Here is a 16,404-nt window from a genome sequence, read left to right as displayed (position 1 = left end):
TGGCAACTTCTCTGTCCTATTGGTGGGCCAGGAAGTCATCCTCCCAGAGGTGAGCTCCCAGCCAAGGGGACTGGTTGCACCTACCATGTGCCCAGCCCTATGCCAGGGTGCCCCAGAAAGAACCAGATCTCAGGGCCTAGGGAATTTTGCCTGCCCTCTGGCGGGGGGCTGATAACGTGGGCTTGGGAGACTATGGAACCACTGTGCAAGAATAACTTATAATTAGGCATGTTGTTGAGGATTCTGCACAGCAGGAGGCCTGGAGTTCACTCTGGGGACCCAAGGCAAATGGGTCTCCTCCCTCCAGGGCAGCATGCCCTCACAGCCAAGAGGATATGAAGGAGAGCCAGGGATCTGGCTTTGGGGCAGATCGGTGGAGCGCTCGCACTCTCTCTCTCTCTCTCTCTCTCTCTCTCTCTCTCTCTCTCTCTCTCTCAGTCTGGGCCATCATTGGAAAACAAGAAAAGTCTCTATGTGATGGGCCAATCTCTGTGGGCTCTACAGAGGTTGGGCAGGGACTGGACCCTGGATAAAAAGGGAATTTCTTTTAAAGATTTATTTTTCTTTTATTTTTGAAAGGCCGAGTTATACAGAGAGAATACAGAGATCTTCCACCTGCTGGTTCACTCCCCAAATGGCTGCATTGGCCAGAACTGAACAGATTAAAAGCCAAGAGCCGGGAGCTTCTTCCAGGTCTCCCACGTAGGTGCAGGAGTTCCAACACTTAGGCCATACTCTGCTGCTTTCCCAGGCACGTTAACAGGGTACTGAATCAGAAGCAGAGCAGCCAGGACTTGAAGACCTGCCCCCATGGGATGTTGGTGCCACAGCAGAGGCTTAGTCTGATATACCACAGAAACAGCCCCAATAAGGGGATTTGAACCCTCGAATGATAAGGAAAATACAGTTGCAAAGATTTTGTTTAATTAATTGATTCAGAAGCCAGAGTTACAGAGAAGGAAGGAGAGACTGAAAGAAATTATCATCCTCTGGCTCACTCCCACAAATTACTACTATGGACAGAACTGCACCGGATAGAAGCTGGGAGCCTGGAATTCCATCCAGGCCTGCCACGTGGATGCAGGGCTCCAAGCACTTGGGCCTTCTTTTAGTATTTTTCCCCAGGTGCATTAGCAGGAAACTGGATAGAAAGTGAAGCAGTCAGGACTAGAACCATCATTCATATAGGATGAGCGTGTCACAGGCACTGACCACAGAGCTGGCACCAAGATCTTGTGTAATTTTATTTTTTAAGTGAGAAGATGGAAGGAAAGAGAGGGGGGGTTTGGGAAGCCTGGCAGGGTTGTAGTGCTGCCTAGCAGCCCACGGAGAGCCATGAGATACTATGTGCGCACTGCAGTCTTTAGTGACCACCAGCTGACCAGAGCAAGGAGATGGGAGGGAGGTGAGCAGAGGGTCAGAGATGGGAGGCAATTGGGGGCCTACCCTGACCCGAATGTGCCCTGCACCCTTGGGGCTGGCACTTCCTGTGGCACCAGGATATTGTCCAGGGAATCTCAGGCTACACCAGTGCTCAGGGGACACCATGGGTGGAGGGGGTCTGCCATTGAGCCAGGCCCCGAGAGCCACCATGCTCTGGCAGCTGTGAGAGAGGGAATCTGCAGATCAGCCACCATGCCCATCTGGGTCAAACAGAGCTTCCAGGGGGGGCAGGAGCCAGGCAGAGGGGCACCCTCAGAAGACACTGTCCAGACCCTATCCCAGACTGGCCCCTTCCTTCCCTGGCATTGACCTGTGACTAACAGGCTGTGAGGGTGAGCAGAGAGCTGGAGATAAATCCAGATAAACCATGTGGAGGGACACGGGTGTTCCTGTGCAGAGAGCCACAAGGCTGAAACCCTCCCTGGGCTTCCTCTCCATACTGTGCCTCCAGCACAGGGGATCTCTGGTGAAGACTGAGCGGGTGGTTGATGTGGAAGGTGGAGTGACAGAGAGATAAGAGGAAGGTCAGGGGAGAGAAAGAGAGAGATCTTGCATTGGCTGGCTTACACCCCAAATGGCCACAGCAGCCCGGGCTAGGCCAGGACAAAACCAAAGTCAGGATCTCCATCTGCATCGCCCACACGAGTGCCAGGACCCAAGCGCTGGGGCCGTCCTCTGCTGCTTTCCCAGGCGCATTGGCATGGAGCTGGATCAGAAGTGGAGCAGCCGGGACTGGACCCAGGGTTCCTATGATGCTGGCACCACAAGCAGCAGCTTGACCCCCTGCACCATGCTAATGAGAGGGAAGTCCACGTCCCCACTTATTTCTGATCGCCTTGGAGAAAGCACCCTGCACAGTCAGCCCCAGACGCTCCTTTCAGGAGCAGGTCCCCTCTCTCACCACCGGCAGGCTTCCCAAGGGACAGAGGTGGGGGGAGGGGAAGCTTGGAGCTGTCCTGCCTCTGATTTAAGGCATCCTGCCAGACTGCAGCCAAGCCACCAGAGGAAACCTTGGAAGCCAGACGACCGCAACCCACTGCCTGTGACATTGGCTGGTCCCCAGTTCCTTGGGTGTCTGTCCCAAAAGCCACCCTTCTGCCTTCCAGGACTAGGAGCTGAGCTTGACCCAGGCCTGGGGTACTGTGGGCGGTGGCCTTCCGGCTGCTGGTGAACTTCGTTCGTACAGCCCCTGCTGCACCCTCCCACATTTCACACCCAAACCCTCCAGGAGGCCCACTCTTCCCAGGACGAATGACCTTGCCCACCTTCAGAGGGCTAACCCCAGCACTGTCTTGTCTCTGTTCAGTCGGCCCTGCCTCTCCCTCCTGACCCAGCGTAGCCTCCTGAAGGGTACAGCGACACTGTGACTTCCTGCGTATTACAAAGTCTCATTCAGTCAACCAGCCCTGCTTCCACTGCAACTCCATAGACTCCTGGAAAGGCACACTCAGCTCACGTGGCTTCCTTCCCCCTTTTGCTCAACACCTGTTCCCAGCTGGCTGTGCAGGGGACACACTCACCAGACCCATTCTCACACATTCTCACACCCACCCCCACGTGCACAGAAATACATCAACCACCTCTGACAGCAGCCTCACCTCTCTACCAGCCCCAGCCTCCAACCAGCAGGACAGTCACCTTCATCCCCATGGAGCCTGAGAAGACACCAAAGCACAGAACAGCAAGATGACCCATTCCCCTAGGGGCCAGAGCAAAAGCTAGCCAATTCTGACTTCTAGACAAGGGCCCTTGGCACCTGTTCCCAGCTCGCCAGTACTCCAGGAAGTCCAGCCCTACTGACTTCTGCGCCCTTGGGTGACACGGGTGAGGCCCAGACATTTTGCACCCTGCTTGCCCTTGAGCCTCTGTGGCTAGCAATGGCAGTGCCCTCCCTGTCCCTCCCTGGTCTAAGCTGTGGCTGAAACCAAACTCCTGGGGAACGGTGATCTGCAGCACACCACACCTTAGCCACCTAGCCACACCAGCCAGGCTCACATCCCTTCTTTGCAAGGATGCACCAATGTGATGGCAGACAGGACAGGCGAGACAGAAAAGAGGCCTTGGAATTCTAGGCCAGGCAGCCATGCACCACTCCACAAGCACCAGACTCCAGCAGCTCTGGGGTGGGCCCCCCAACAGACACAACACATGCATCCAAAGGGACCAGAGAAGAAGGATATTTAGGGAGCTACCATGTGGGGGGGGGGTGGGGGTCACATCTTGCCCTTGGCCTTGAATTTAGCGGATTTAGTGAGACAAGCCACCAAGAGTGAGAAGGCAGCAGAGACCCCCCAAGCAGCAGCCCTGGTGGTAGGAGAGACCAACACACAAGGCCCCTGGCCGGGAGGGCCTAGATCAGTTCCCCCAGGCTGGGGCAATGCACAGGAAGGTATGGGGGTAGGGGAGCCCAAGAGGGAAAGGACCCTTCTCATCCATGCACACACAGACAGACACAAACACACAGCCTCGTGTAAACAATCCTACCCCCTCCCACCTCCACCACCCGTGACCTCCCACGGCGGTTCACCTGGCCCAGCCTCAGAATCCCCCAGGGCACCGCCAGTATGGGCTTGTGGCAGACTACTCTCAGCTGCCCCTGAAGGGCGCCACCCACCTGGCAGAGCGGGGAGGACTGGGAGTCTGAAGGCCCAGTCTCAGCAGGTGCCAAGGCTAGAAACTGCCTGGAACAAGGCAGAGCTCCCACCATCCGGAGCACGGCTGGATGAATGGCAGAGGTAGTACAGAGGAGACCCACTTTGCATCCCAGCAACAGCCAAGCATCATCACGACCAAAGACTGGGGCAGGGCAGCGGGAGCTAAAGTAGCAGCTTTTGGAAGTCACTCCCTCCTCCTGCACCTTTCCCTGCCTCCAGCCCCTCTTCCTTCTCTCAGCCCCCCAACCCCGGCTGCAGTTGAAGGGAGTCATGCCGGTCATCTGCCAGCCTAGCAATTAGGAATCAGACCCACTCTCAGGCTCTCTGTAGGACACAGGGGTACCCCTGGCATTCCTGTTGTGCTCCTTCCCACCAGCATCAGGGAGGCTGCTCCTCCAGCCCCCTGAGTTTCTGGAGCCGGCAAGATCAGCCAGTCAGCAAGTATTCCCCAGGAGTAATTGGATGCGACGGAAAGAGGACCGTTCAGCTCCCGGAGTACAAGTCTCTGGATATCATTTAAGACACAAAAAATGAAAGGCCCGGGCCTCCCGCCTACCACCACCAGGACATCATTAATCTCGGCAGAAGACATCGGCGCTTCTATCACAGCAGCCGGCCCCAGACGCACCAGACAAATTACAGTGCCGAGCTGGGCACTCCATGGGGCAGTTATTAGGTTGGAGTGGAGGAATTTTTGTTTTTTGTTTTTTTCATCCAGGGCCACTGTCCCCTAACAAGAAGCAGTGGTCTCCCTGCCTTGGCAGAAAAGAGAGCAAGACCAGGCAAGAGAGTGGCACTGGGTTGAACGCAAGTCCCCTGCCCAGGGACGGAGGTGAAGGATGGGGCAGCTCAGAGCCAGACACTCAGGTTTCCCACAAAGACTGCCCCTAGCAGTCAGTGCTGTGGCACATTTTACCAGGGAAAGTCTCTGCCTAGGATGCCAGCATTCCACAGAGGTGCCAGTTAAAATCCCGGCTGCTTCACTTCCAATCCAGCTCCCTGTTCATGAGTAGGAAAAGAAGCAAAGGATAGTCTAAGAACTTGGGTTCCTGCCACCAGTGCAGAAGACTCAGATGAAGCTCCGGGCTCCTGGCATTGGCTTGGCTCAGCCCTGTCAGGTGTGGCTGCTTGGGGAGTAAATCAGCAGATGGGAAAAAAAAAAATCTGTGTGTCTCTCCCTTCCTCTCTAACACTGATTTTCAAATTAATATTTAAATTTTAAAAAAAGACTGCCCGCAGGCGCCAACCTCTATCCTCCCCAAGCCCCACATGGGCAGCACCTGTCAGGCCGAGACTGGAATAGGGAGGCCACCTCCCCAGCTTCCTGAATCCCACTCTTTGGGTTGAGAGGGAAATGTGTTGGAAGCCCAATGAGGACTCAGAGACAAGCAAGGTGGGGTGGGGTCACCCAGGAAACTGAGCTGTGCCGATGGGACACTCTAAGAAAGGCTCTGTTTGGTGGCTGAAGTCACCACATCCCATATCGGAATGCTAGTTTAAGTCCCCACTGCTCCACTTCCCATCCAGCTCTCTGCTAAGGCACCCAGGAAGTCAGCAAAAAAAAAAAAAAAAGCTGAACTACTTGGGTCCCTACCAGCAATGTAAGAGACCTGGATGAAGTTTCTGGCTCCTGGCTTTGTCCTGGCCCAGCCCTGGCTATTGCGGCCACTGGACGAGTGAATTAGCAGTTTTATGCCTTTCCCATAAAACAAAGCTTAAAAGAAAACCAAGCCTGGGGAGAGGAGTCTGGGGGTGTTTGTCAAGGGTCCCAGCACCATCCATCCTGAGGAGGAAGTGACCAGTCATCCCCCCAACCCCTCCTGGCTGCACAGGGTGGGAGCAGCACCCTAGGGTTGTGCAGGGAGCAGCCCACTCGTCCTGCCCTGAGCAGCACGCCCCCCCCCCCCGCCCCCGGATAGCACTACAGCTGCCACTGGGTGGCGTTAAGAGCTGGGCAGTAGACCGCTTCCACCTCCTGGGAGGGCCCCTGCCCCTGTTGCAGCCTACGTTGGGTCCCGGGTACCAGCGCGGTGGCCCTAGGCACCCGCAGCAGCACCACCCTCTTCCTGCATGGCTGGACGGAGCAGTGCCGTCCAGGAAGGGGCTTTCCTCCCAGCGGTGACCACAGAAGCCACAGCTCCCATCTCACCCTACACACCCCCGGAGGGCCTGACTCACGCCCTCTTCCTTCTAGAGCTTGCTCAGGGTCAGTTCCTCTCGCCTCTGTGGCAGGAAGCTAGTGGGGCGGGTAGAGGTGGGGGAGGAGAAAGGGGACAAGAGGGAGAGTGTAGGAGCCAGGGAGGAGGTGGGAGGCCTAGGTCTGAAAGTGAGAACTGCAGGGACCTTGGTGGCAGGACTGGCTCGGGGTCCGGGGGCCCCCAGGGCTCATTCTGTACTATGGGCATCTGCTCGCAGTGCTGCCTGGAGAGAGCCACAGGCCACTGAGTCAAGCTCTGCATGGGGATTTCTCCCCGGCAGCCTGCCCTGGTCTCGTGGTGGGTTTCAATTCCCTCCCAGCCGCCCAGGCTCCTTCCTGCCCACCACTCAGCGAGGAAGACCCCGTGCCTGCCACACGCCAATTCCCCATGAGCCTACTCCCTGCAACCACACACAAGCATGCGCCCCATCCTGAGGTTGAGGTGGGGGTGTCGGAAGACTACAGTTCCTTCCCAGCCAGCCAGGTCCCCCTGGCCAGGGCTGCAGAGTCTCTGAATGGACACACAGAAGACCCCAGCCCACCAAACACTGAGAGAGCACCTGGCAGCAGGGAGCACCTTGGCTGCCCCAACCACAGAAGAGCTGTGTGGGGAAGGGGTGGGGAAGGGGCTTCTGTCCAGCCCTCCCAAGTCCAACCCAAGCATGCAGTCCCTGCTAAGTCAGGTGGGATCTGAGGGAAGCTGACCAGCCCCCCTTCTTGGACTGCCATCACCCTAGTATTGCACTGGAGTGCTCTGCCATTACGGAGTAAGTGTGGGACTCCGGGAAGAGCACAGAGTACACAGGAAGCACTAAGTTGGTGTGTTGTTGTTGTTGCTGCTGCTGCTGCTACAATTATTCCTGTGGTTTGACCATTGCTCTTACTGTTTGGGTTTGGGGATGGACAGCAACCCTATCTTTGAAATGCCCACAGCCCTGCAGGAAAGGGAGAAAGGTGGGGCTGATGGGAGGATGACAGGCGCAGAGAAAGAGTGGTCTGCAAGTCACAGGCAGAAGAAGCCCTGAGAAGAACCTGAAGCTGCTGCTGGCACCCCCTAAGCCCCTTCCTCTGTAAGCAGGAGATAGGGCTGCACCCCCACACCCCCCCACAGCCTACTGCCCCTTGACCAGCTGCGCTGCAGACCAGGCCCTCCTCACACACACTCTGCACCCACAGGTGATGTGAAATAAGAAAAAAAAAAAAAAAAAAAAAAGCAAAAACCCAAACAAACAACCAAAATACCAAGTGCAGGGTACGCTTGAATTCCCGTTTCAACTCCAGATAAAAGACAGAAACGTGCTTACGCAGGTGTGCTCTGCGCTACGTGTGGGGTGCAGGCCACACCCACAAACCACTGGCACATTCTGGCGCCCTGGGGTGTCTGTCGCCCCGGGTTTGAGAAACAAGAGCCAGGTCTCTCAACACTTACCTACCTGGGCCTCTCCTCTCTCCCCTAGGCCCCCAGGGCTCTGCTGTCCCTGCCCTACCACCGGGCCTAGTCACACCTGTCCCCGACACTGTATCTCCCTCCAGGAACCCTACTGGAGGAGCAGCAAGAGGAGGTGGTTTGGTTTGTGGCAAGGCAAATCTTGGTGGGCAGCTGTGGTGGCCAGGTGGGAAGAAATCATCACAGCCTTGGCCATGAAGTCTAAAAAGTCTGCAGGAAGGGTGGGCTGCATGGAGGAAGTGGGCAGTCCAGAAGATTGGGCATATCCTGTGTGAGGGGGTAGAACTACACCAAATAAAGGCAACTGAAGGAGACCCTGGTCCTTGTCCCCTCATCCCCTGCGAGATTTCCCAGGGGTCCTGCCAACCTCCAGAGGGCTGCCTCTACATCCAGGAGCCAAGGGTGCTCCCAGACACCATGGCCAAGGTCATCACTGGCTGTCTCCAATTACCCTGGAGCTGCACGCTGACCCCTGTACCAGCTTCCCCCCCCCCCCCGTTTGCTCTCATAGCCCTGTTCTCTCTCTCTCTCTCTCTCTCTCTCTCTCTCTCTCTCTCTCACTGCCCACTCCCCTCGCTCTCGGTTTATCCTCCTAGCCTCTTGGAAAATGGACAGTTTCCTGAACCGTTATCGCCTGAATGAACCAGAAGCAAGCACCCAGTTCATGACCCAAAACTACCAAGACTCGCCCAGGTTCCAGGCGTCTGGCAACGGCAATGGCAACGACAAGGCCAAGAGCCAACACAATTAGAGATGACCACTTGCCATGCCTGACCGCGGGGGTCACCCTCCTGGCATGGGTCCACTTGCCACTACCACCAGCCTGCTGTGGAAGCCCTCTGGGTATGAAAGCCCTCTGGGTACGGACCCCTTCTCTCCCCAATTAAAAAAATCACCCAGACTTGGCATTTTGTTTTCTTTCTTCCTTCCTTCCTTCCTTCCTTCCTTCCTTCCTTCCTTCCTTCCTTTCTTTCTTTCTTTCTTTCTTTCTTTCTTTCTTTCTTTCTTTCTTTCTTTCTTTCTTTCTTTCTTTCTTTCTTTCGATTTACTTAATTTAGGACTGGCGCAATACCCTAGTGGTTAAATCCTCACTTTATACGCTCCTGGATCCCTTATGGGTGACCAGTTCATGTCTTGGTTGCTCCACTTCCCATCCAGCTCCGACTTGTGGCCTGGGAAAGCAGTCGAGGACGGCCCAAAGCCTTGGGATCCTGCACCCGCGTGGGAGATTCAGAAGAAGCTCCTGGCTTCAGATTGTCTCATCTCTAGCCGTTGCGGCCACTTGGGGAGCAAACCAGTGGACAGAAGGTCTTTATGTCTCTCCTTCTCTCTGTAGATTAGCCTTTCCAATCGGCATTTTTTTTAAAAATTAACTTAGTAGAAAGACAGATTTACAAAGAGAAGAGAAGGAGGGACAGAAGCAGAGAAAGAGTAAAATTGACATTCCATATGAGGGTTCACTCCCTAAATGGCCACAAAATCAAGAGCTGGGTCAGTCCAAAGCCAAAACCCAGGAGCTTCTTCCAGGTGTCTCTCATGGGTGCAGAGGGTCAAGTATGAGGCAATCCTCTACTGCTTTCCCAGGCTATCAACAAGGAGGTGCATGAGAAGTGTACCAGCCAGGACACAGACTGGTGCCATATTGGGGGGGCCGGCACCACAGGCAGAAGCTTAGCATACTACACCACGCCCGTACCTCCCCACTTTTTTTAGGATCATTTATTTGAAAGTCAGAATTACAGGAGAAAAATCTTCCATCCCCTGATTGACTCCCCAAATGGCTACAACATCCAGAGCTGGGTCAGGTTGAAGCCAGGAGCCAGGAGCTTCTTCTGGGTCTCTCATGTGAGTGTAGGGGCCCAAGGACTTGGGCCATCCTCCACTGTTTTCTGAGGTGCATTAGCAGGGACCTGAATGCGAGGTGGAGTAGCCGAGTCTTGAAGCAGCACCCATGTGGGAAGCCAACATCACAGGCAGCAACTTTACTCGCTATACCACCATGTCAGGTCCATTTCAGAGGAAGTCAACCAGTGTTCCGCACTGGGGTTTAGGGTTAAGCTGTGAGTGGGGCTGGGTAACCGGACAGGTGTGGTGATCCCAGGGCTGCGTTGCAGCAGGGCTGCTGTGGGATCCTCACAGGGACACCAGGCGGAGAACAGCTGGCTAATCCCCCCTCCCCTGCCTTGGACTCAAGGGCGAGCAGAGCAGCCAGCTCCTGGGGCTTTCAGTCTAGTCAAGTCAAAAAAATTGACCAACTGAGTGCAAACCCACAATGATGAGCTGTGGAGCACACTGTGAGCATGGAAAGGGGAAACAAGAGGTGAAGATTCAGGGAGAAGTGACGTTCAATTCAGGATTGGAAAGTGGGTTGGGAGCAGGGGTGAGGCTGGTGAGAGTGGTTGTGGTGTGACAGTGGCAACAGAGAACATTCCAGAGACATGGGTGGCAATCTCGCCTCTCCCCCCAATCCCCCTCCCCTGCCCACCACCCCCTCCACAACCAAGGAAGCAAAAGGCCAAGAAGGAATGCAGCTGAAGAAAAACAAACAAACAAACAAACAAACAGGGAAATGGGAATGCTGGGCCAGGAGGCAGAGGCCAGACAACGGGTGATCTGCACCCAGAAAAACCACAGGAAATAGCAACTAGGCAGCTGGACGGGGACAGGCAGTGTCAGCAGAGGCGTGCTCCTAGCAAGCTATGAATGCACGTCTTCGTTTGTGCCAGGAAGGGGCCCGTGGCATCCACACTGCATACAAGGCCTGTGCAGGCCCTCAGCTTCCACACCCGAGAACCCCTGGAGAGGCGTCACTCACACCTGAACCAGGCCTCCCCCTAACCTCACCCACCCACAGCTTCCCCACCCCCACTCCAGTTCACTGAAGACCGCTCCCCAACACCTCTTCAGCTCATTTTCCTGCCCAGAATTAACAGCCCTGTCTCCTCTGCCACACAGGGAGACTCATGTATAGAAGGTGCTTCAAGGTGTCCAGATGGAAGCAGCCAGCAGCACACAGCTGGGGGCACCCAGGGATTCTTGCAGAAGGCAGGCAGGACCCTGCCAGCCCTACCCTCCACCCGGCTGAACAACCACTTGGACAGTCAGGATGGAAGAAAAGGCAAGGACACAGGGAGGTGGAGTTTGTGAATGGAGAGAGAATGGGACAATGCCCCCTATATCCTCCCCTCCAGGGATAGGTTCCATGTCCTGTCCAGATATAATGGGCAGCAAACTCCTGGATTCTAGGAAGGCATGTGGGCGCCAGCATTGTCTTGCAGTGGATTAAGCTGGCACCCGTGTCCCATGTCAGAGCGCCAGGCGGAGTCTCCACGCCACAGCAGATACACTTCCAACTTGGATCCCTGCATATGTCCCTGGGAAGACAGTGGGCTTGCACCCCTGCCCAGAGGCGAATTGGCTGCTCCAGTTGATGTCCAGGCAGGGCCAGGATAAACAAAAGGTCAGCTTCCTAGAGCCACCCCCAAAATCCAGACTCATCCTTTTCTCCCCCCCTTCTGCCTTTAATTCTTTGTGGCTAGCATGTTTATTTTGGGTGAGGGAAAAAAAAATCGGATGTTTATCCTTCGAGGAAATTATTGGCTTGCCTGCTCTCCTCGCTTTCCTTCTACCACCCCCCCTTTCTTTTGTCCTGGTGTTTTGAGCTTCAAGTTCAACTCCCTCCCTATTGGCCCCAAAATGTGAAAGAAGGACACAGCTGGCCAGCTCTCAGCTAAAGCCAGCCTGCCCGGCAGTCCCTGGGAACCACAAGAGAGGCAGCAGAAGCCCGGAGGACATGGGGGACCTTAGGGGGTCCACCCTTGCTTGCACAGGCCCCTGGGTCTTTTCCCCCCACCCTCTCTCTTGCCCTCCGCCTCCCCTCCTCTCCCTCTCTCCCCTTCTCTCCCTCTCACCTCTTTGCTACTCCCTCCCCCTTGCAGAAGAAACAAGATAGAAAGATAGAAAGATTGCTTTGAGATCTCTTAGGAAATAGCCAAAAAAAACAAAAAAGAAAAAAAAACCCTAGTTGCGATCTGACATGACTATCCTCATCACCACTGTTACACACTACTCAGTGAGCACTCTGTGTAGCAGGATCTGTGCCAGCTGTGTAGAGTGTGGCACCTCATTTAAGGCATCCCCACACGGCTTCCCTAGAGGTTCCTGGAGGTTTGGAGGGACGGGGCATTGGTGGGGGAGTGTACTTCAGATCTGTCTCTCTTTGGATTGTCACAATAACCTAGTGGCATGGGTGGTGCATCCTTGCCACATAGACGAGGGAACAGATCCATTAGAGTGGCCGCACCTTACAAGCTGTGGTCGCAACCGTTGTTGCCATCAGCCTCCTCCCAGGTGACAGGGGTAAGCAGCACTCCAGCATACCCTCTCTGGGCAACAGGAAGGGAGGGTCAGCTCTCCAATTCATTCAAGAGCGAGGCCTGGCCCACGAGGGAAACTGAAAACTTAAGAAAGAAGTCAAGACCTTGGCCATCTCAGACCAAGTGAGATTTGTGGAAGGGCCAAGGGATCTTGGCTGCTGAGGGCAACAGCCTGGCCCAGCCCAGGGTCACAGTCTCATCAGTTGCTGTCTTGGATCTGTAGACTCAGCCCTGTCCCCTCTCCTCCATGCCTGTATAAAGAAGAGAGGGAACGTCCCTTAAAGCGTAGCGATGATGATGATGACAATGGTGATAGATGTGATGATGGTGTTGGTGATAGTGGTTAATGATGGTGGTGATGATGATGATGATGATGGACCCATGTGTTGGAACTAAGCAGCCTTGGGCCAAAAAGGAATCTTCATCTGTACACTGGGGTGCTGTTTTAAAAAGTTTTCCTACCTAGAAAGTTTAGATTCAGATAGAATTGTTGTCAAGTAGTGGGCAGCACGCTCCACTGTTCTGAACTTAGTTTCCATGAATGAGATGTCCGGGAAGGTGCCAACATGAGCCCTGGTGTGCAGTTTGCTCAGTTACATAGAAGGGCTTCCTCTCTGAGGGCAATAGTAAAGGTTTCTCTCATCCTCCTCCTCCTGTTCCCCTCTCTCCCAGTTAAGACTCCTCCCGAAGAGATCCACCAGTCCCTCGGCAACCCCAGGGAGAGAACCAAACACCTCAAGCCCAAGCCTGGAACTCCCCACACACACCCAAGCTAAGCGAAACGCTGGCAAGCTTGGATGGGAGGACAACTCAGTTCCTTAGCAACTAGCAAGCATCTCCCTGGAGAGACAAAGACCCTTCACTCACAAGGCTCCCTGCCCTGTCCCCGCCAGACTGCTGCAGGTGTATGGCAAGCTGTTCCCATTGCAACCCCCAGCACTTGCAGCCCCTTGCCTGCTCTCCCGTGCCACCAACACCTGCAATGACCTAGCGCCCCTTTCATCCTGATGGTGATGAACTTCCCCGTCTACTCCTGCCCCAGAAGCTGCCATCTGGGAAGGGCACACAGGGATGTATGTCCATTCTTAGCCCCTGGGAACAGCCCTTGCATCACCATCAGACCCCATAGCTGGCCTGCTGCTGTCTGCCCAGCTCTGGTTCTTTCATTTCCTAACATCCTCTCTGAGTTCCACAGGATGGCCTACACCCAGGGCTCCCGGCCCACCTCTTTCATTTCTCAGCCTATGGCGGAGCTGCCAGCAGTCCCCAGCCATGGTTTGCGTCTGAGTAGGAATGAACCTGTCCCACTGTGTCTGCAGGTGCATATGGCTACAGAGAATGAAAGGCAAGGAGGGGGTATGACAGTGATGGGGGGGGGGGGGGTTTGCTTCCCGGGGTGCTGTATGTACCCCCATTGCTGCCCAGGACAGTAGGGAGGAAAAAAAACCTAAAAGCACCCTCTGCCTTCTAGGACCTGTCCCTGTGCGGTGGGAGTGTGGACAGATAGACATAAAGACAATCTGTAGTTGTGTGGCTATCTGGCCCTGGGAAGGCAGTAGTAAGAAGCCAGGCAAAGAAATACAGGTGGGGGTTGGGGAAACTGGGAAGGGTGTGGCTGTGTGGGGAGGAGAGGGGATGGCAGAGAAAGGCCAGCTACAAAAGCTCTCACCGATATCCAAGAGCAGCCTGCCTGATCCACGCAGGTGCGCCTACAGCCATGCATTTGTTTGCAAGAATTTGGTCACTACTGTCCCGAGTAGTGTTAAAGGAGAAACCGCCCACTTTCCTCCACTCCTGGAGAGCCAGGCCCTGCCCGTTGGCACCCAGGTGTGCACACACTGATGACATACCTCTGTTGTATGCAACCTGCACACACACGATGTAAACACTGCAGCCCACACAAAATCACTCGGCAGGCGTGTGCACCCGCTAGACGCACCAGGGTTGTCAACTCCTTCTGGGCATCTGTGCAAGCTGCATTCGCATGTGCTGTTCAGCCCCAACAAATCAGACCAGAGGGGCTGCAGAAGGTGTCATCTCGGTCCCCACACACCCACAACCTTCCTGGCCAACCAGTAGTCTCCTGATGGGGTCTTGGCGGAAGCAGGTTTCATGGGTGTGGTTTGATGGATCACAGATACAAGAAGGAGGATGCTCCGACCCAAAAGTGGGAGCCGGGCTTTTGCCCCTGAAATCCACAAGGTAGGCACAGAGAAATATGCCCATCCTGCCAGTAGCCCCCATCTCTGGCCCCTGCCTGCCCGCCCATTGCCAGGCCAGGGAAAAGAGAAGCTAAAACTGTCCAGTTGCTAAATCGGACCTCTTGGCAGAGAGGAGGAAACTTGTCAGTTCCCTGGGGAAGTGGCTGGGGCCTGAAGCAGCCACAGGACCCTGGGCTCCTACTCCGATGGAACAAAAGTTGCTCAAATAGATCTGACGCTTTGTTTTCGAACCCAAAATATCCTGTGGCAGCCCGGCCGCCGGAAGTGTGACCGCGGGGAGGGAAGTGAGGCAAAGAGGGGAGGATTCGTTCTGAGTTTCCATTGCGAAGACTTTTTCTTTCGTTTGGGGTTTGGAGTTAGTCTTCTCCTGTCCTGAGAGGGGGCGTGTACGAGAGGGGCCAAGGGCTGTGGAAGGGGTGGGGGCGGCAGTGCTGATAGCCACAGGGTTTACTCTGAGTTCCCTGCTGCCCCAGGTGGCCTCTGAAAACCCAGGTCTCCCGGCAAGGTCAGAATTTCATCTCTGGCCACCTGGTGGCGGGGCGGGGAAAGCAAACCAGGGGTGAAGGGCCAAGTGACAGTGGCTTCGCCATCAGAGACCACCCTTTAAAAAAAGGGTTGATATGGGAGGCAAAGTTACAGAGAAGACACAGAGATATTCCATCCACTGGTTCACTCCCCAAGTGACCACAACACCCAAAGCTAGACTGATCTAAACCTGTGAGCCAGGAGCTTCTTTGGGTCTCCCGTGTGGATACAGGGTCCCAAGAACTTAAGCCATCCTCCACTGCTTTCCCAGGCCATTAGCAGGGAGTTGGATGGGAAGTGGAGCAACCAGGACTCAAACCTGCACCCACATGGGATGCCGGCATCCCAGATGGCAGCCTTACCTGCTATACCACAGCACTGGCCGCTCACCCTTAGTCTGGGGGACTCCACTCTACTTTGTCGCAAGTGCCCTTTTCACAGGGAATTTAGCAAAAGACATTCAGTACACTTGTAAGTCATGGTTGGACTAAAATGCAGGCCCATGCCTTCAGATACAGCACGTGACCCTGTCTGTGGGACCAATACCAAGACCCAGTAGACACACACACACACACACACACACACCCCTTCATCCCACACCTTTCCCAGCCCCACTTTGTACGTATATATTTAGCATCAGTGCAGATGGTAGATCTTGTACTTTATCAGACCACACCAAAGGTCAGTCACAGCTGTCCAGTACTGGAGAAACGCATAGGGGAGGAGAAACCACCAGATGGACGTCCAGGGCGGACACCTACCCTGGGGTGCCAGATACGGAAGAAGGACCTAAGGGAGAGCTTGGGCGGAACAGCACACACAGGCAATCCCTCCTGCCCTTGTGGAGAAAAGGGTGGGAGGCAGGTGCTTCCAAATAGTAAGGTGAGGGTAAAACAGGGCTGCCTGCCGTCACTAGTGTCATCTGCTCCCCAGATGGCATCAGCCGAGGGTCAGAAGACGTCTCTGAGGACAGGTGGCTGCTCCCAAGTATGCTTGGGTGTTCAATGAGCTCTGCCAAGACCCAGTGCCTTTGCTCCACCGGTTGCCTCCCTACCCGCTTGTTCCCCTCCCTGACCCCACACACAGAATCCGACCCACCACATGCCATGGGGATGGGGGAGGGGTTAGAACCCAGGTGGTTAGAACACCTGGGAGGGGCCTATGGACCCCGCTGTAGGATCCGAGGGGGGGGGCCTCGAGGCGTGGCCTCGGACCCTGGGCGCTCTTTACCGGCTTTTAAGGACGGCGGGATAACCATCCTAATGAAGAACTCCCTGGGGGCTCTGGGCAGCCAGACTGCACCGAGGAAACCGGGAGGCATTTCGGAGCCGCCGGTGAGTCACTCTGAGTGTGCAGCCAGCCAGCCAGGCGGCCAGCCGGCCGTCTCCTCCCAGCGAGCGCGCAAACGCTGGTGGTTCCCTAAGCGCCTGGTCGCTCTGCCACCCCAACACTGGCCTTTAAGGGAGGGGAATGCCCACACCCGTCCTCCTTGTCCTTCACCCCAAGGGAAGCCGGCCTCATCCTGCCCCTCCCTGGGCCT

General features: G+C 55.3%; 1 protein-coding gene across 1 annotated transcript in view; it reads left to right on the top strand.

The window, feature by feature from the left end:
- Positions 1 to 8,593, top strand: part of PEBP4 (phosphatidylethanolamine binding protein 4) — a 179,763-nt gene extending 171,170 nt beyond the window's left edge. Inside the window, exon 8 of the mRNA XM_004591450.4 lies at positions 8,338 to 8,593. Coding sequence (XP_004591507.2) covers positions 8,338 to 8,492 — 155 coding nt within the window. The 3' untranslated portion in view covers positions 8,493 to 8,593. The remainder of the gene's footprint in view (positions 1 to 8,337) is intronic.
- The last annotated feature ends 7,811 nt before the right edge of the window (positions 8,594 to 16,404 follow it).

This window comes from Ochotona princeps, chromosome 32 (assembly GCF_030435755.1).
Source record: "Ochotona princeps isolate mOchPri1 chromosome 32, mOchPri1.hap1, whole genome shotgun sequence".
NCBI classification, from domain to species: domain Eukaryota; kingdom Metazoa; phylum Chordata; class Mammalia; order Lagomorpha; family Ochotonidae; genus Ochotona; species Ochotona princeps.
Note: the sequence above shows the minus strand (reverse complement) of the source record. Positions and strands in the feature narration are given on the sequence as shown.